Source organism: Kryptolebias marmoratus, linkage group LG16 (assembly GCF_001649575.2).
Source record: "Kryptolebias marmoratus isolate JLee-2015 linkage group LG16, ASM164957v2, whole genome shotgun sequence".
Lineage (NCBI taxonomy): Eukaryota > Metazoa > Chordata > Actinopteri > Cyprinodontiformes > Rivulidae > Kryptolebias > Kryptolebias marmoratus.
Window position 1 is genome coordinate 1,887,575 of NC_051445.1, and position 19,597 is coordinate 1,907,171.

The window sequence follows — 19,597 nt, forward strand, 5'->3', positions numbered from 1 at the left end:
ATATACTGGAGTAGATTGTAAAAAATGGTTTTGAAGGATTTGAAGTAATTTTAATAGGAGTTTTTTGTAAATATTTTAAAAAGTAGACTTGTAGATAAAAGTCATATCAGCCATCTCCGGAACGAGTTGAACGTTTTGATGTGTGAACGCTTAAAATACCACAGAATATGCAGAAGAATGCCGACTCAGCATTCACGCAATAAGTCAATAAGAGACGAGTTTGCAACACTGGGCAGCAAAAACAGAATATCTGAGGGGGGGAGTTATTAAATCAAACCTGCTGCTCACAAAGGAAAGCGCCACTCCAGATCAGCTGACACTGATGTTTTTTTAATTGTGAAACACTGTGGTGATGCAGCTCTTTGTTAACAGGAATTTGAGGTTTTAGCTCAAATCCGGCTCCTGCAGTCTTCGTGCAAAAACTGTGTTTTCACAGCTGATGAGGCCTTCTTACAGTGGTATCACAGCGTGCCCACACTCACAGAGGAGCAGAGGTACGTCCTGCAGTCCAGCCTTTAATGAGAACAACTCCTGCATGTCTGATATAGTTTAGATTTCCAGTTTTTAGTTTCTGACTGATGTCTGATTGCAGCTACAGACTGTCCAATGAAATCGAAGCTCCAGGTGAGCCGAGTCCTCGAGGCCTTACCCCGACAGTCATCATCACCCAGTGCCCAAAGTAAGACACGCCGAGCGCACTCGCACAAAAACTGAAACACAACACCTACGGAGCCTGCCATCGCACTGGGTGTTTGCTTTTATCCAAACCATGAACATGAATAATTAATATTTCAGTCTGTTGGAACTCTGACATGTAATCTGAGGACGTTTGGCATCAAACAGACTTTCAGAATAAAACACAAAACTACCTGCTAAACTTCAGTCCTTAGTTACTGAAATGATCAAAACTAATAAATTGGTTAATGAGATTAAAGTTTTGCAGGATTCTGTTACAATTTTTATTATTTTATATTACTAGATATACATTATTTTTAAAGTCTGGACTTTTGATTGCACAAAACAAGCTATTAAAAATAAAATATGATTTTATTTGAATGAATGTGGTTATTTGTTTGGTTTGTTTCCAGTCTGAGTGCCTCCCGGAGCAGCCTGGCTGCTGACAACGACAGTCTCTTTTACTTTCATTCACCAGTCAACAACTTTTTCTCCAAACTCACAAAGGTAATTCACCGAAGCTTGGTTTATGTTTTCCTGCTCTTTCTACTGCTGCACACTTTGTGCTGTTTCAGCTGTTCATACATCAAAACGTTCGGCTCATTCTGGGACTTTTGAGTTTTATAACTTTTGGAGTTTTCAGATTATTTAACTTTCTCTGTAGAAAACAGAAATACACAGAGATTGTGCTTTTTGAAATTGGCTGTTTCTGTTTCTTATGCTGATCTTCAGCTACCATTCAGCTACTTTCAGCTGGCCTTTTGTTGTTTATAGGTTGTAGCTAAGAGTTTATTATTCTGCCTTTCAGCTCTCAGCATTCTCTCTGCATTTTCACAGAAAAGGCCATTTCTTCAGTAATTATTATTAAAGGTCAAATTTGCATTTATATGAGCCCATTTCACAGATACTGCATTCAGAGCTGACGCTTGCTTTCATTTGAAACTTCTGTTTTATTCTAAAGATCACGGCTCTTTTTGTTGCAGCACATGAGGTCTCCGTCTGTCTCCTGCCTGGACGTGGACACGTCCCCTCCGACCAACGAGTCCACCCCCGCCTCGCTGACTCCATCCTCCCCCACGAAATCCCACCGCCGGTCGGCATCATGCGGAAACAACCCCATGGGTAACATGCAGGGGTCGGGGCCCGACATGCGGATCATCAGGATACGGATGGACCTGCACGATGGAAACCTGTACCGAAGCATTCTGGTACCGAAGTCGACCTGGTTCATTCTGATCTTACAGCAGCAGGGAGACAGGAGAAAAGCTGCTGAGCCTAAATTATCTGCGACACACTTAATGACAGTCATCAGAAACAGATCCTCAGGATACAATGCAGTTCATATTTTATTTACTGATGTTCTCCTGTTTCCTCTCAGGTCACAAGCAACGATAAGACCCCCGCTGTGATCAGCTCTGCCTTGGAGAAGCACAACCAGGACCCCCAGCAGGCGTCCAGATACGAGCTGATCCAACTTCTGCCTGAAGGAAAAGGTAAAAAAAGAAAAATGCACCACTTCACAATAAGGTCCCCTATATAAAGCATTTAGTTATTCATGAGTTTGTAAACACTCTATAAAACAATAATAAATCATTTTATCACAGCACAAAACAAAAATCTGTATACTGAGGTCAAAACAGACTGAAGATAAAAGGTAAAACTTATTAAACGCAGGTGTAAAAGTGATCAAAACAGGAAGTTAAACATTTCAAAATAAAACTGTAGCTAGAAGTGAAGCTGTGGCGTTGAGAAATAAAACAGGAAGTTTAGGGCTCTAAATGAATCATCACTTCCTGATGAATCCCGTTTTCTTTTATTATATGCAGACTTCTGGATGTGTGTGAGTGAAATTCTGCTGCCAGTCATCTACCAGGACACGTACCACACACGCCTCCCGGGCAAATTTATTTCCTCTTATTCAGGCGGAAAAACTGTCACAGGGTTCAGTTTGTATAATGTCACCTAAAATAATGAAAAAGTAGATTTTAATTCACTTCAGCTTCTTCCTGATGAACTGAACATCCAACAGGAAGATCCAGGACAGTAAATCTTCTTAAATCCTCGTCGTTGTTTCTGTTTTTTAACCATGTTTGTTATTCTGTGCAGGTTTTTAAAAAATAATCTATTAAAATGTCTCTTTGTCTTCTCCTAATGCAGAACTGGTGATTCCTGCTAAAGGAAACGTCTTCTACGCCATGACATCGGCCAGCGTTGACTTCCTGTTGAGAAGGAAAGGCGGGAACACGCCGCTTGGCCTGCAGCCAATCAGCACGGAGACAAGCGCCACGTTTCCTCGAATCAAGGCCAAGGGAAGGAGACTGGTCCGGACTTTATTTTGACATGAACTTTGTCCTTCGTAGCAGACTTTTTTGGAAATCCTGTCGTACGTGCACACGTGAAGTTCTCTGTGCAAAACGACACACGCCTTCCTTTTGTGCTCTTACCAAGTCTGTTCTGCCAAAAACGTCCAGAAGACGTTTGTTTTTTAACAACGACCACCGTGTTCATCAGAGCCACCTGCTGCTGAGGAATTGGCAGCTTTTTTATTTCCTAAAAGGTCTAAAACTGACTCATTTCAACCAAAAGGAGGAGCGGCGGAAGTTCAGTGAATAGGATCTATAATCACAGATGCATAAGTGTAGCAATGAAGCACGTCACTGAGACGTTTTCTATGTATTTATAGATTTTATGTCTGTGTGATGCTTTGTTCACACAAAAAGCTCCAGGTCTCTGTCTGACAGCTGATTCTAGAGAAGAAACCACGTGTCAGAGGTCAGAGTTCGTCAGAAACAGGAAGCTGCATCCATCCGTGTTTTCATTCTTCTTCCTCTGTGAGCTGCAAGAAAATTCTTACAGATTCTGCAGCGTTTTCTGCTTTTACCTCGATGGTTTGGTTTTAAAAAGCACCTTCTCTGGAGGTCAAAGGTCATCTCAAAGGAAGCTGAACTGCTGGGTGTTTGGAGGCAGGAAGAAAAAGAATGTGACTCATCTTAAAGCTTCTCTGAAATCTGGCAGACAAAAACTAAAAATTGCAGATTTAAAAAGAATATTTCAAGCACTTTAAAAACAAAACACGAATAGCTTTGCTTTAGTGGATGGGTGTTTTATTAAAACAATTTTAAAAAAGTGACGTCAGTTTGAAGCACATTGGTTGCCTGGCTGGAAGCTTTCATCCAGATTAATCAGCTGAGAGCATCATCTGGTGACCTCTGCGTGCCGTCCAACCGCCGTGCTAATGAGGCCTCCTGATTGGCCGAGGCACCGGAGCTTACAGCGCCAGGGAGAGGATTCTGGGTAATTACACTGTTTTAGTGCCTTGTTCTCCTGGGTGCTCTCCTTTTCTCATCTGAATGTATCGAGCAGACGCGGAGGAAACGCCACCCCCTCTCACGTGCCGTTTCACACCAAACCTATTTATGCACTACAAACAGGATGTCTTATTTTGTGGTAATAAATTTACTTTTATATGAATTTTGCTGCTGTTGAATGATGTGTTTCAGAAGAGAAATGACCTTTTCTGTGAATAAACTGCTGAAGAAGCTGAAACGAGCATAAGACAAAACAGAGGAAGTGTGCTGAAGCAGAGAAAAATGTTTCTGAATGAGCTGAACTTTTTAAAATATGAACGGCAGAAGGAGTTTGATTCCAAAAAACAGAAAAATAAAAAAAACAAGAGTGAACCGATATCTTCACCTGAGAACAGATGCAGGTGTGGAAAACGAGACGAGCAGAAAATCTGAAACCACTCATTTATTCCTCACCTGAATGCTGTTGGACTCTGATTTAGCTTCTGAATTCTCCAGAACATTTTTAGATAAATGAAACACAAAAACCCAGAAGAAGAAATCCTGACTGTTTATAATTCAGTCTTTTCACTTTTTGGTCTTTTTGTGTTCCTCGAAACAAACAGATTTCTCAAATAATCTTCAACTTTCTGACAGATTTACTAACTCCTTCGGCTATAAAGTCCTAGAGAAATAATAATAAAAAAACTGACTAAAACACCAAACAATCAAACTGTTTATGAGCCTTTTTTTCAGTGCAAGGAAATGACTTTATTTAAAACACACTAGCTGCTGAACGGCAGCCTGTTTGGTTGTTTTCAATCAAATCTGATATGAAAACAAACATCAGACGCTTGCAGTTCAGTTTAATGGCTGATTTAAGCAACATTTAAAGTTAACAGTTTCTCTTCCCATCATAAAAAGGATCAGGTTTGACATTTTCCCGTGCACAGATGAGCATAAACATGAAGACTTGCTTTATTCCAGTGTATCTTCCACATATAAACATTTCTTTTTAGCATTAAAAGATAAAAAGGTCTAATCTTCCATCACAGCAGCTCGCCCTTAAAAAAGACAGGGAAAAGTGACAAATCTTATAGAAAACATTTTACACACATTAAAATAAACATGTCTGTCAAAGCAAGCAGGACATGTTTATTTCCTTACAGTGTGTTTGTACCTGAGCAGATCAGAATCTGTTCTTTAAAAACCAGAAACATCAAGTCATAAAAACACTGAACACAAATACTTACTGCTGAGGGTGTGTGTGTGTGTGTGTGTGTGTGTGTAAGAGAGGGGCGGGGTCAACACTCGATCGTTTCTCCCCCACACGCCTCACACTGCAGCGCCGCCGTCCGGTACGCCTTCCAAACCACCGGGTCCTGCAGACACACCGTTCCTCCGCCGCGCTTCTCCTCCGCCTCGTTCCTGTTGATGTCCCCCACGCACACCCAGCCTCCCCCCGCCCCTCGCCTCCCCGCCTTGGCGCTGACAGCCCACTTGGAGTGGTCCTGGGTGGACTTGAAGGAGAAGCTCCGCCCCGGGTTGATGAGCTTGATGTCCAGGACCTTCCAGCCCAGCGAGCAGTTGGAGGGGAGGACGCCCGTGGAGCGGACCCAGAACTGAACCAGGAGGTCCGACTGGAGGGCGGGGGCCACCCACGCGTGGTACAGGTCTGATGGAACACAGGGAGGACGGACACTACGTCAGGGAAGTTGAACTTATAAAACTTTCAGCTACTTCTCTGTCTTGAAGCGGTACCGTCGTCAAACGAGGCTCCTTTGGCAAAGCTGATGAAGTCGGTGCCGTCCTTCGAGGTCAGAGTCACGCTGCGGTTGGACACGGGTTTTAAATGTGGAGAAATCTGGTTTCTGTTGCAGACGGCAGCCAGCGCCGGCACCGAAGACGCGAAGGACTCCGGGACGTGGCAGTCGTACACGTCAGGCTGATTAATCTGCAGCTGCTCTCCTGAGTTTCAGTCAAACCCAGAACAGAACGTCAGAATCAGAGTCCCAACTGAACAGGAAGCACCGATGCAAACATAAAGGAAGTAACCAGCAGCAAAATAAGAAAATAAGACAGTGAGGACACACCCTAATGACCGTCAGGAGGGAGGGGGTGAGATTAACCTGAGGTTGGACCTTTTAACTCTCCAGTGTTGGGAAGGAAAACAGAAGTCCAGCAGCTTTGTTTTTAAACTTGAATGATTTTCTGTCCTTTCTCTTGTTAATTTAAGTATAAACATCAGTCAGGTCCAGAGACAACTTAATGCTTTAAGGTGCCGCAGGTTGCAGACAAAAGTTCTGGGTAATTTGGTTCCAGAACTTGTTCTTAACCTCTTAACCTACTTTTCTAAAAATTACTGCAATAAAGAAAACTAATCCTACAGGTTTCCTTCAACCTTCCAGCAGAATATTAATGGAAAGTTGTTTTTTCTGCAGCAGATTTTTCCGTTTGCCCAGATAGGAGCTGAATTTTATTTACTCATTTCTTTCTATTCTTCAGGGTAAACCTGTGAAAACATGGAAACATTGAGTCTACAAGGCTCTGCTGACAGTGATGATTGCTGTTACATTCAGTGATTACAGAGGCTTTTCTTTCACGCCACCATGAGGTACATTCAGACCGCTGTCAGGATAAAATAAATCCTCAAAACTCTTCATCGTGCGTCATCTGCAGCCCTGAGGCCAATAACCTGCATAAACCTTCACTAAATTAAAATCCTTGTAATCGCAGCTTCATTTTTAAACTCAACAGGATTTTTTTTAGGTAATCATTGAAACAAAGTTAAAATATGCAGTCAGGTTGATTAAATTAGAACGGAAATACGGACAGGCTCGTTTTCTGTCTGCACAACACTTTTTCCTTTTCATGTATTTTTCATGAGGTGATTATAAACCTGCTCACAGCTGAAGTAAATCTGTTTTCTTCTTATTTATGTGTAAATTTAATGCTGCAGAAGCTGAAAAACGGGACTCGAGGAAGCCGAGCTGTTGGCCCTAACACTTCTAAACGGTGTCCACGTCACCCGGAGACGGTCATCACACCTCAGCTGGAGAGACGAGGGTCGGATGAAACACGTCCCCGCCGAATCTCTATGGTTACACACCTCCGTCTAATTACATTATCCCAGGCTCTGCCATGGCAACGGAGCCAGGAGCCGAGAGCCGAGAGTCGAGCCTGTCAGAGAGCTGCAGCGACAGCCGGCTGACACGGAGACAACACCTGTTTACGCTGATTATATTCTTGTTGTGTCAATACCTGCCTGAGCTGCAGAGTCCTGGGAGACAACAAGACCAACGCCATCCCAGAATTAACATAATCCGTCACTGCCGCCGTCTACGGCAGCCGTGAAGCTTTTACTTAAAGCTCATAATTGAGAAAATGTACTGCTATTATTGATTTTTTTCAGATTTAGTTAGTTAAAAGCTTCACCCTCATTTAACTAACCGATCTGATCATCCGATCACCGTTTCTGTCGTTTGTAACAAACCAAAGGCTGCAGGTTTTACTGTGGACTAGTTTACGATTCAGGACTTTTCTCTTTCCTGTCTTTTATGTTAATCTGTAGGTTTTCATGCAAGATGCTATTTTTATGACCTTATTTGAATCATTAAATACTGTGTATGAGTTCATGATGACTCTGTATTTTTGTGTTTTTATGATGTAAAGCACTTTGAACAGCTATAAATAAATTTGACTTGACTGAATGTTTCGTCTGAATTTAAAAAGACAAATTCAGAAAAGAATTAAAGGCCTAGAATTGATTGATCACCCGCTGCTTTTTATGCCAGAGATGTTATGTTGAGGGAAAATCCTGAGTTGTAACCGTACGGATCAAACCTTGAGCTCAGACCTGTTAGTGCTTGGAGTAAAACAACAGCACGGAGGCACGATAAGAATAAAGTGTTTCAGGAGCTTTAAACAGCAGTCTGAACCTCCCGGACCCCCACCCGCCCAGCGTGGAAGCGTTCTTACCGATGGTCTGAAAACGGTCGAGCGGGTAGGTGACGCAGATGAAGTTCTGCCCGTTGTTCTCTCCGCTGCTGGGGTAGGAGTACCGTCCGGTCTGACGCTCGGGGGGGAAGTGGGGCGTGCTGTGGACCAACCAGAAACCCTGCATTTTACCCAGCAGCACGACGCCTGAGAAGAGACGGTGAGATGCTTAAATCATCAGGAATGAACCAAACAACTGAAAACGTTTTACACTTTAAATATGTGACTCAGACATTTTACAGCAGGGGTGTCAAACCCTGGTCCTCAGAGCCACCATCCTGCAGGTTTTACTTGTTCCTCTGCTCCAACACACCTGGTTTGAATTAACAGGCTTCTGCAGAACATGAAGAGGTGATTTAACCTCTGAATCAGGTGTGTTGGAGCAGAGAAACAAGGAAAACATGCAGGATGGTGGCCCTGAGGACCAGGGTTGGAGACCACTGGTTTACAGAATAACCTAAAGGGTTTATGTTTATGTCAACATGACTTTTACACATTATTATTATTATTATTATTATTACATTAGGTCTGGTACTTTATTTCCCTCCAAAAACAAAAGCCAGACTATCTTTGATTAAGGATTGCAATTATTTCATTTAGGCCAATTAAACAGGAACATAATGAGAAACGACACCATTAAAGTTTTGTTTTTACCTTTAAAAACAAGTTTTATCTCTCATAACAATGATAGCAAAATATATACATAATTAAGACTCATTTTAAAATTTTATTTTGCTTCTGGAAATCATCTCAAGACCCCAAACTTGGCTTTCTGCGACCCATCGGGAGGTCCCGATGCCAGATTTGAGAACCACGGCTCCACGGTGACTTACATTCATTTTAATAAACATTAAATAGGAAGCTGCAGGTGTCTTACATTTTAAAGTAGATTTCAGTTGAAAAGAATGTTTGATTTTACAGTACAGAAATAATAAAATGTGCAGCTTTGAGTTTTAAAAGTGATTTTTTTTTCAGTCTCTGTGATTTTAAAGCTGGAGAGCTTCTCACCCTTGGTGTGGCCCCTTCTGCTCCCTCTGGTATCTCCTCCTCGTCTCCCAAACTCCTCGGAGGGTGGCTGGTCGTTGTAAAGGATGTACGCTACATCAGAACTCTGCGAAAAGGGTAAAGGTTCTCTTAAATTACAAAAAGCATTAAAACAAAGGTGGTTTAGGGTAGAAATGTTGCATTTTTGTGATTGTTCCCTTAGCTACAGTGAGGACAAACCCACAAAATATAAAAAGAAAAGTTCATTTTCACTTCTTGTTACAAGCGGCATCAAGTGGAAACTGCAGACATGGATTTGTGCTTAGCCTCGCAGTCAGGGTGTCGTGAAAAGAGAAGTCTTAAAAGCAGAAGCAGACGAAAGTTGTTTTAAACTTTTCTGTCCTGTAGAACAACAACGAGCGCCGGTGGAGCTCAGAGTTTTATTAAAACGCCGACATCAGAACAGAAAACACGGCTCAGATTTGGTTTTTAAATATCTAAAATTTTCGGGGGGCAAAGAGAGGTTAAATAACAAAATAACAATAAAGTGAACATCTGAAAAAACATCATCATTTATATAAATAACGATTCAAGTTTATTCACGCAGCGAGCTGATTGGCTGCTGGAGGAACTGAATCAATCCCCAAAGAGTTGGGACGCTGCGCAAAATGTCAAATAAAACTAAATCTCAGAAACTCATATTTATATTTTAATCACACTGAAACATAGTAAATATATTATATTTTAAACCTAAAAATTAAGAGTGGATGTTTCACATTTATTTATTTTTTTATTTTAGATGTGTTGCTGCCATAAAATTCAAAATTACCTTCTTTTTTAAAAAACTTTCTGTTAAACATTTGATATTCTTCCTAAATTCTACTACATATAAAATCTGGGATGAGATTTTAAAATCACAGCCTTTTTTAAACTTACATTTTACCAGTCTTCACATTTTTGTAATCTGGGTGATACCAAGAGAATAATAATAATAATAATAATAATCAAAACAGATTTAGAAGATACTGTGGTGTGAAAATATATTTTTAAACAGAAAACACGACTTGAATCATACATCCCGAAATAAAGATGTGTTAAAAACGTGTTAAAAGGAACTTTTGATTTAAATTCCACTGAAAACCTTTGAAGAGGAGTGATGTTTGGCTTTTTAATAAAATGAATCCTGCAAAGCTACAGAACAGCTTGAATTTAAAGCAATGAAAGAGAAGAAACGACAGATTTATGAAGTTTCTGGATGACATTTAGAGGCTGCTGCTGCAAAATATCAACAAAGACACAATAATTGTGTCGAGGGAACATGAAAACCGTTTCCTTCGCGAAGCCATTGCCTCTTACGGTGTTTAAATCTGAATTTCTGCAGCAGAATAAGAGATTTTGGAGATCTGAAAGAAAAACTCAAGTCTCTGTTCTCTTCAGAAAGGTGTCGCCTCCAGACATTTTCCTTGATGTGAAGTGAATACATGAATATAAAGGAAGTGAAAACTGCACAATAATTAATTTTAGGAGAATACTGACCTTCACATGGATGGCTTTAAAAAAAGGGAGGATGTAAAACTTAATTCACATTTTTAGCCGGAATGTAATTCGTTGCAGCTGATGAAAACATACCTTTTCCTGCGAGTACAGCTGTCCCACCGTCCGGCCCAGAGCTCCCAGGGTGTCGTTCACGGTCACCTTCCCGTCAGTCCAGCCTTCACTCCCTTTGTCAAGCAGTAAATACTTCTCGCCCTCTTTTGGAGATGTTCTCCGAGTTTCTTTAGGCAGTTTGTACAAATAAAACCTAATTTACAGAGACAGGCAGGAGTGTGCACTGTAAAAAACACTCATTTAAAACTGCATTTGTCAGGAAATGATGTCACCAAACTGAAACAATCTTTAATTAGTTACCAATCAACAGCAGCTCCCTGGTCGTTGTAACAGCTGATTGGTGAGGTGTCGCCCTCTAGTGGCAAAAAGCCAAACAGCAGGAACAGGAACAGAAGCATCTGAGAGCAAATAAACACATTAACAGCAGAAAATCCCTTTACAAGAACTGTTGGTGCTGATGAATTAAAAAGACAGCTTATTCCTTTATATTCTCACAGTTTTACAGACAAAAGTGTATAAAACACGACGCAGCTCCGATCCCAGAGCAAAAAGTAGAAGCACAGAAAAGTTGGCAACAAAGATCACCCAGGAGGACACTTTAAAGTTCTTATTTTCAATTTTTGCATCTTTCTCTGTCAGAATAAACTCTCACAGCTTCAGTAATGATCCTCGGTCATGCTGTGTGACACTTCTCACAATCTTCTCAAATAAACAAACAATCCATCAAGGTTTCTGGAGCCAAATGAGAGAAAAGGTCAGAAAAGACCTTTCTGCTTTAAACACTATTAATTTATTACATGTTTTTAGATACAATTAAAGAAATACTAACAAACTCACTCTGTTTGACACAAGACTGTAAAATGACAATTTAAGCATTTTTGTTTTGTTTAAACACAACTTGATGCTTCCCTGGAGTTAGGTGCCTTTTTATTGCTTTAATTTCTTGTTTAAAGTCTTTAAAACATCAACAATGAATACAATCCATTAAAATTAATGAAAGAAGCAGCCAAAGTCAAAAGAAAACCCTCGAAAAACCTCCGGTTTAGTTACTGTAGAACAAATTTATAAGCTAATTTTACCTAAAACTGGACTTTAAGTCATGACAGTCTGTTATTAACTGCAGCTAACTTTACTTTTGACTGAAGTTCGGTAAAAAAAAAAAAAAAAAAACTCCCTGAAAGACAAACTTTAAAACAAAAACTCACCTTCAACCGTCTATCTGCAGTGGTGTCCTGGGCGGATCTTTTTTTTTTTAGCTCACATCGTCAAAATTTGCCGTAAATCCCCAAATTCGGTTCGCATCTACATCCTTGTTTCGGTACGGAGCTAACAACCGAGGGGAAGGGACAGTGACGTCACAAATAAGCGCCGCGAAAATAAACAAAAAACGAAATTAAAACTGTTCTTGGTAGATAGAAAGTGCGGAAAGGGGAAATTTGTGTCAGTCATATCACATTAAAACATGCTTAGAAGCCTGTATTTTTATTTAGACAGTTTACGCTTACGATGAAATACGGCTTTTCTTAAACTTTCTCTGTCCTTCTGTATCTTCACTAAAAGTCCAAGAATTTAGTCGCGTGATTGGTGACGTCATTTATGGGCGCGTCTTCTTCAAATAATATAATATAATATAATATAATGTAAACTCTGAACTCCTGTAATGGCCAAAATGGAGTTAATGAATAAAAGTGTTTTCTTCTTTTTATTTGTAAGTTTGTTTGCTCTTTTAAATGCTTTCATGCATTGTTTTTAGTCAGTCTTTTAGTTCTGTTTTTGAGAGATGTTACAGATGCATCAAAGTAGGAAATCCCTCCCAATCTCATTGCCTACAAGCCATACAGTGACAATAAAGTTGGTTTTATTCTATTCCACTCTATTTGCTGGATCTATATCTTACATATTTTATAACTGGGACAGTGATTTTATCATAACATTGTGTTGTAAGTTTAGCAGAGCCCCGTGTAACTAAAACTCTGAGAAAATAAACCAGGTTTGAACATGGTTTTATGGATTTCTGTTCTATAATATATAAATAATTTATTTTTTTAAAAAGCACTACTCTGAAAAGGAGAGATCTCTAAATCTGATGTATCCTGAAATGGCACCTGCTCTCAGAAATGTCTGTCTGTTCTGTTCTATTCTATTTATACAGGACCAGTGCTCTCACTGACACTTTTTGCACACTCCCAACCTAAAAGTGGAACTTGAAGTTGGTTAAGCAACCTGCTTATCTTCCTGTTTCTTAACTTTGGTGAAATGTGCAGCTCCTTATTTGTTGTGTTTTCTCTTTCTTACAGAGTTCCTCTTTGCCCGCAGTTTTGGCGTCGATCAGAGAGCTGATAACTCATATCTCATAAATGCCCTGTGTTTGAGGAAGTGACACAGCATGCTGCTGTCACCTCTAACCTTCGCCGTGTCGGCCGATCAGGACTTCCTCAAACAGGTTTCCTCTCAGCTTCGTGGACAAAACGCACACCAGAGTAGGTCACAGGTTTCCACCAAGCCCCTGGAGTTGTTGACACAACAAGGTCTTTGTTGCTGTGTGCAGAATTCAGAAAGCGTTTCTAACCTCAACCACATGAACAACTGGTTCATGATTTGCAATGAGTCACAACCATAAATATATATAATATATACATAAAACAGTAAATGCTAGAAAGCAAAGACTTTTAAACTCCAGCTAAAAACAGCTTCATGTACTGCTTGTTTGGCAAAGTCAACATATTTGTGTTTTGTATTATAAAATATCACTTTCTCTGTATGCCTAAAAAGAATAAATGGACTTTATAGGTATTTCATTATTGTTTAACAACCATTTAAAATAAACATGCTAAAATATATGTAATGATTTATGGTCATAAATAAATAATAACTGTTTGCTTCAGGGTGTTGTATTACTGTAAATGTAAAAAAAGAAACCACTGTAAGAATCAGGAAGTTAAAGATAACACCTATTCCTTTAGTTAAACATTTACATTTTTATCTTTGCTTTATTTGTTCCTTAAATAGGGCATAAAAGGTTCTGCTGTTCCAGCACGGACAGTCTGAGTTATGTGCGACTGGGTGTTTTCGAAAGATACTGTACCACAAAGTTTAAGGGAATGTGGCTCCGGCAACGAGATGCTTGAAATTGATAAACAGAGCCGGTTTCTCACACCGTCGTTAGTGTCTTCAGTAATTTAACATCCCATAATAGCATCTGAATACTGGAAACAAGCTCTAATATCAGTGGAGGCTGTCAAGACTTTCTTGCAGGGGTGTCACTGAGGTGGGGGCCAGGGGGGGCAATAACCACCCATATAAATTTGTTGCCCCCCCNCACACACCTTGGAATTAATAGAACCTGAACCATAAAAATATTGTTTTTCAACAATTAGTCATTAAAAAATAAAATATATTTTAATATTTTGATGCAGAAAGTCAATGTCCTCGTATCAGAATGTAGGATTTCATTATATGCATTTTTATATAAATATCAATTTTGAAATAAGAAGACAACAGAGTTTAGTAGAGACTGCTGTATGTAATTCAGATGTAAATTTAAAAAAAGAAGAAAGTAAATGAATTAAGATGATTCCTTTACTTCCATACTACAATGTTTTTAGGCTAAATATCATAAAATTCTTTTTTGAATTCAGAAATGTTTCTGGTTTTGGCCCAAAATTGCTCTTGAAACATTCTGTAAGCAGTGCACCCCCACTTTCTTTGTGATATTTTTTTTGGGGGGGAAAAGCACAAACTGAAAAATCCACATTTTACTTAAATACACATTTTGTTTATTCTGTAAGAAAACTTTCGTACAAACTGAAGCGCTGCACAACCTTGAAGCTACAACATCTCATGACCAGCCTCCGTGTGTTTGATCACTTTACTGTACAAATAAGGAGAACGATAGAGATCAGTCGGCTGCCTCCTCCACATCAAAACAACCACGACAGGAACTCACTGCAAACGTTCAGAACAATCCTCAGGCAAGAACCCATATCTACTGATCATAATTGTTAGGAGAACATTAAAAACTAAATAAAAGTAAACTTATTTCAATCAAGAATATTCCTAAAGTCACATTAAAAGCTTTGTTGCTCAAACATTAGCGTTTGTGCTACAGTCTTAACTTTTTGAACACTGACCAACACTCAGGAGGGATGACAAAAAAGAAAAAGGAAAAAGGAACATCAGGGTCAAGAAAACGTCACATCAAAGCAAAAAGACTACAATACTGGTTGGGTTTCTAATTTTCCATCTCAGGTTTGCAGCAAGCATGGCAGTTCAGTCCTCTGTTCATCCATGCGGCCGCCCTGCACCCTCAGCAGCAGGGAGAAGAAGTCCTCGTCGTCCATGGGACCAGGAGCCCTGCTGCGCTGGTCCTCCAGCCTGCCCTGGGCCTGCAGGTCGAAGCAAAGGGACAAGAGAAGACAGATGCTTTAAACTACAGTCAGCTCTGACACAACCAACCATGATGGTCAGGATAAAAATACACAACCAAATGCAAACTCTGACTGCTTACTTGTGTTGTTAGAATCATATCATACAGATCCTCTTTGGGTACAGGAACAGGTTCAGGCTTTTTCACGATAGAGAGCTGCCTCAGGCTGCCTCTCAAACTTCTGGACTTTGGTTTTGCTGATGCAGACCTTCCCAGCTGTGCCCTCTGGTCGTCCAGTCGGCGGGCTTGTGCAGTGGCCACCAAGTCGAAAAACTCTTCTTTCTGCAGTGAAGTCATGGAGGAAAAAACAACTGCAAGGAAAAATAAAAGAGAAAAGCAGCAGAGTTTAAATGGTCAGTTGCAATGAAGGTCAGCTAACTACTGGTGCTTTTCTACCCCTGAAGCACAACTTTAGTCAGTCCTGAGTTTCCAGGACTCAGAAAAACTGACAAATCTGAAAAAAGTTCATCTGAAAAACATCCATCCATCCATTTTCTTTACCCGCTTCTCCTTTCCGGGTCGCGGGGAGCTGGTGCCTATCTCCAGCAGACACTGTGCGAGAGGCGGGGGACACCCTGGACAGGTCACAAGTCCATCACAGGGACACATAGAGACAAACGAGACAAACAACCATTCACGCTCTCACGTCAAATTTATTTACTCATTTTACAAAAAACACTGACTGATGAAGGCCCTCAATCAGAATCAGAGCTTTAATTTTAGCTGCTTGTGAAAATGAGGTTAAGACACTCAATTAAACACCTCCTTTGTTGAGACTGTTTAATCTCAAATGTGTAATAAATACTTTGGGAAAAAAAATGATTTCAGTTTTTAATAAAATCAGCACTGAGTGTGACTGACATTAACAATGAACAAAGCATTTCTGTTCTTCCTGTTGCTCTAAACTGAAGGCAAAGTGTCCAAGAAATCTGTCCAAGACGACAGATGTCTTAAAGCCTCCAATAACTAATTGGAAGTAAATATAGTGAAAAAAATGAATATTTAAACATACAGCAGCAGGGTAAGCACTATGTGAATCAACAAAAATAAAAAATGTCCCGTTTGTTTACATGGAGGGGTTAAAAATTGTACTGGAGCTAGCCAAAAGGGTGCGCTCATTCGTGGTGGCTTCAGCTTCCAGCTCCCGGTCTTCTCTTTAGTTATAGAACGTCTCAATGGTTTCCATATAAATGTTTGAGGAAAAACAACTGAGTATGAATCTTTACTGACACACAGCACTTGGTTAAATTTGGTTTTGTGTAATCTGTGTGATTTTAAAAAGACAAATAACCTGAATATATGAAATTAAATCTAAAAGTAATTTTTTTCTGCAACAACAAACTCTGCCCCCCTCCTTTGCCACCTCATCTCTAGGTCTGCCAAAGGAACAAGAACAGTCACACAAAAAACCAACTCCTAAGGCAACTGAAATATGTAGTTTTTCTTTTTCTTCTTCCTGATAAAAATGAGTCAGAATCATGTCATGGAAAGAGCTGAAACAGCTGCTTCAGTTTCATCACATCAGCACGGCCCGTGAGCCGTCCCCACCTCTGTTGGCCGGTTTTCTGGTGTTGGGCTCCGAGTGGCACCTCCTCCTCCTCATCCCTTCCTCCAGCCTGAAGGAGCAGCGCTGATCATTGAGACGTCTCCCCTCCTGAAAGGTGCAGAGCAGCTCGAACAGCGCCTCCGGGAAGTCAGGGGTTAACTGGTGAGCCTGAGAAGACACGGGTAGGTGGCAGAGAAAGAAAAGAAAGTTTCTGACTGAGTGACACAAACCGTTTGTTGGCACAGCAAAAGAACTCACTCCTACGTGTTCTCCCACATGCTCCAAAACAAAATAAATCTGACATATTTCCATCACGAGCTGTTTTTATCACATGGTGTGAGGTGACTGATAAAAGTTAGAAACACTACACAGAGGCTCTTTGTTCCCTGTATGACCTACTAACTAACTCACCACAGATTTAATGTCACGACAGCAGGCCTGCAGCCGTTACAATCATAGGAGCCATTTCTGCCCCTCATCTCACTAAATAAAATATGTCCAGAGCTGTAAAATGTGCTTTAAATAAAGATAACAACAAATTATATATAAAAACTGTTGTTTGTTATATCAAGAAATTGACAAACTGTTGACTTTTATTGGTATTTTTACATGTTAGGACAAAAGAAAAGACTACATTTTTATAAAGAGGAAAAAAACTTTACTTATAGTACCCCCTCTCGTAACTTTTAAACTTAATCATATTGGCATATTCAAGTCTTTTCTATATTTGTGAAATATTAATAGTATACGTGTCCAACTTTGGAATAATGAAGCATTTACTGGCATCCTAATTAATTATTAAAGCAAAGATAATATTTGTTGGATATTTAATTGTGATTAATAAAAGTTATTTTGCAATAAAAAAGGCAGATGACTTTATTTATTTCAGTTATTGTAATTTTGTTTCTTGAAGGTAAGGCCTTTACGTATAATTCTTATCAGAATGACTTGTTATATTTTTATAGAATGCCTTATTTTGATTTGACTTGTAATGTTGTGTTACTTTATGCACTTTATCTGTTTTTCCACTCAGCACCGTGTCTGAAAAGTTTAATTTTCTGCAGGATTTCAGAGAACAATGCCGTTTAATGAAGCGGCTAACAGGCTAACAAACGACTAGCCCGGACGGACCTGTGTGTTCTGCTTTTTGTATTTTTAGTATCATTTATTGACACATTGAATAAAATGTAATGACAGAATGATGACTGCTAAAACCATTGTGGTTATGATTGGAAACATTTTCATGTTATTTTTGGTCAACGCTACAAACAGCCACTGAGGAGGAACCTAAAGAGACACGTGTGGCCCCGGAGCCGCAGCTTGAAGACCCCTGGATTAAACAGAGCAGTTTACTAACCTTTTTGGCGTCTTCCTCTTGTTTCTCTGCCCCTTTCAGTTGCTGCTCGGAGGAATTTAATCTCCTTATTTCCACTTGTTGGTCTCCGTGCGAAGCCTCACTGGGGTTTTCATTAATCAGCATCACTTTGTGGGATTTCTCTTCACTTTCACCAGTATCTCCATTCTGTCCTTTATCTTTCCTGTTCTCCTCTGTGTTGTTCTGTCCCGATCTTTGCTCCCCTAAATACATTTGACTTGCTGCAGCTTCTTTTTTCTCGTCCTCTCCCAAGTCTTCCTCTTTCTCGTTGAGGGCAGACTCTTCGCCGCAGCTTTTCAAAGCGGCGCCTGAGCTGCCGGTTGTTGCCTCTCCTTCGGGGACACCCTCACTTATATCTCCATCTTCTGTTATGATAAGAGGCTCCAGCAGCACCTCCTTGGCAATTTCAACACTAGTCGCTGCGCAGTCCATTATTCTCTCTGTCAAACCCTGACAGGAAGATACACACAAGCACAGCCAAAAATTACAGGTAGAAAAAACAACAACTTTAGGGTTCCAGTTTCGCTTAAAGTTAACTGTTTCAAAGAAAGGTAAAAAAGAACTTGCGCAGTTTTTACAAAGTTGACTGGACTGCCAAGGAGCTTTGTTTTTCTCTTGTAAAGAAATGTGAGAAACCAGTCAAGCAGGTTTTAACGCGTTGGTTTCAGATGTTTAAGTCGAAAATTTGACTACAAACGTACAGTTCAGTCGGCTATTTGAAAACAGTCGCAAGAGACAAAGGTGATTTAACAGAATATTTACACTATACCTTCTTCTGTCTGAAGATTTAGCCTCAAATTTAAACATCATTTTCATGACAACACCTAAAAGTTTCTCTTTTCGACAGTCCATGTAAATCCGTCCTTACCTTATATCCTGGACTTTAAATTCTTACAACATCATCTCTTGAAGTCACCGCAGACTAGATACAGCATTTTTGGCTCATCTCTTTGTCTTGTCAATATCTTTACGTCGAGAAAAAAAAATCTGCTGTGAAGAGTTTCACATGCCGACGTGACAGGCTCACCCCCTCTGTGTGTCTTTCTACCTTCTCTCGCTCTCGTTTCTATTCTTCCTGTTCCTCTTGTAACAGCCCACCCCTATTTACTTGGCCCATATTTCACAAGTCACGAAATATGACCGTAAAGAAAGCAGAAAATAAAGAAGCCCCGCCGTGAATTTGGTTATTCTCTCCTGAGCAAAAGGTTTCTATAATGTGAGGTAAATGTTGGAGCAGCTGTAAGCAGCTTTAGCTGCTGTGAGTTTAAATGTGCCAAACCAACTGCAACGTGTTGAAACAGGCGCTCGGTTCATCTGACACTGTTGTGGTTTCGGCGCACATCCTGTTGACTTGCTAAAACGAGAAGTAAAAAGAAGTGAGATCTTCAGTTTACGAAAGAGACAAGTATGTTTCAACTCAAAACCTCTGTTAGGACACCAGTGTACCAACAAAACGCAGGATTTTTAGGTTATTTAGTTTGATTTTAATTCTTTGGTTTTCATCAATACGACAATGCACACAAATAGGTCCTGGGTTCGAGTCCTGGTTTGGATCTGGGCTCTTTCTGTGTTTGCGTGGGTTTACTCCGGGTGCTCCGGTTTCCTCCCCCAGTCTAAAAACACGCATGTTTGTGCCTTCAGGCCTCGGCCTCCTTTGACAAAGAGATCTGTGATCCCAGTGGGATTTACCTGCGTAAATAAAG

The 19,597-nt window shown here is 40.2% G+C and overlaps 3 protein-coding genes across 12 annotated transcripts in view; 1 reads left to right on the forward strand and 2 right to left on the reverse strand.

Annotated features, from left to right (window-relative positions):
- The window catches only part of rgl2 (ral guanine nucleotide dissociation stimulator-like 2), a 25,136-nt gene extending 20,990 nt beyond the window's left edge, over window positions 1-4,146 (forward strand). For 6 of the 10 annotated variants that reach the window (XM_037980106.1, XM_037980107.1, XM_017433322.3 and 3 more), the window contains 6 exons: window positions 373-494; window positions 593-679; window positions 1,089-1,182; window positions 1,659-1,883; window positions 2,054-2,168; window positions 2,833-3,014. In XM_037980106.1, coding sequence (XP_037836034.1) covers window positions 373-494; window positions 593-679; window positions 1,089-1,182; window positions 1,659-1,883; window positions 2,054-2,168; window positions 2,833-3,014 — 825 coding nt within the window. Of the gene's footprint in view, window positions 1-372; window positions 495-592; window positions 680-1,088; window positions 1,183-1,658; window positions 2,169-2,501; window positions 2,806-2,832 lie in introns of those variants that run through there. The other 4 variants (XM_025009885.1, XM_017433327.3, XM_017433325.3 and 1 more) reach the window with 3 other exon arrangements.
- Window positions 3,057-12,048, reverse strand: dnase2 (deoxyribonuclease II, lysosomal). The gene is made up of 7 exons (XM_017433328.3): window positions 11,753-12,048; window positions 10,848-10,945; window positions 10,569-10,740; window positions 8,964-9,066; window positions 7,938-8,102; window positions 5,721-5,927; window positions 3,057-5,634 (listed from the first exon to the last, which is right to left on the reverse strand). Exons 2-7 carry the CDS (start codon window positions 10,943-10,945, stop codon window positions 5,264-5,266), a joined length of 1,116 nt encoding a protein of 371 aa, XP_017288817.1. The 5' UTR covers window positions 11,753-12,048; the 3' UTR covers window positions 3,057-5,263.
- A 2,252-nt stretch (window positions 12,049-14,300) lies between these two features.
- On the reverse strand, window positions 14,301-19,177 carry LOC108245990 (G-protein-signaling modulator 1). Its single transcript, XM_017433290.3, has 5 exons — window positions 18,763-19,177; window positions 17,877-18,344; window positions 16,522-16,687; window positions 15,055-15,284; window positions 14,301-14,932 (listed from the first exon to the last, which is right to left on the reverse strand). The coding sequence occupies exons 2-5, from the start codon at window positions 18,324-18,326 to the stop codon at window positions 14,792-14,794; spliced, it is 987 nt and encodes a 328-aa protein (XP_017288779.1). The 5' UTR covers window positions 18,327-18,344; window positions 18,763-19,177; the 3' UTR covers window positions 14,301-14,791.
- Between the last annotated feature and the right edge of the window lie 420 nt (window positions 19,178-19,597).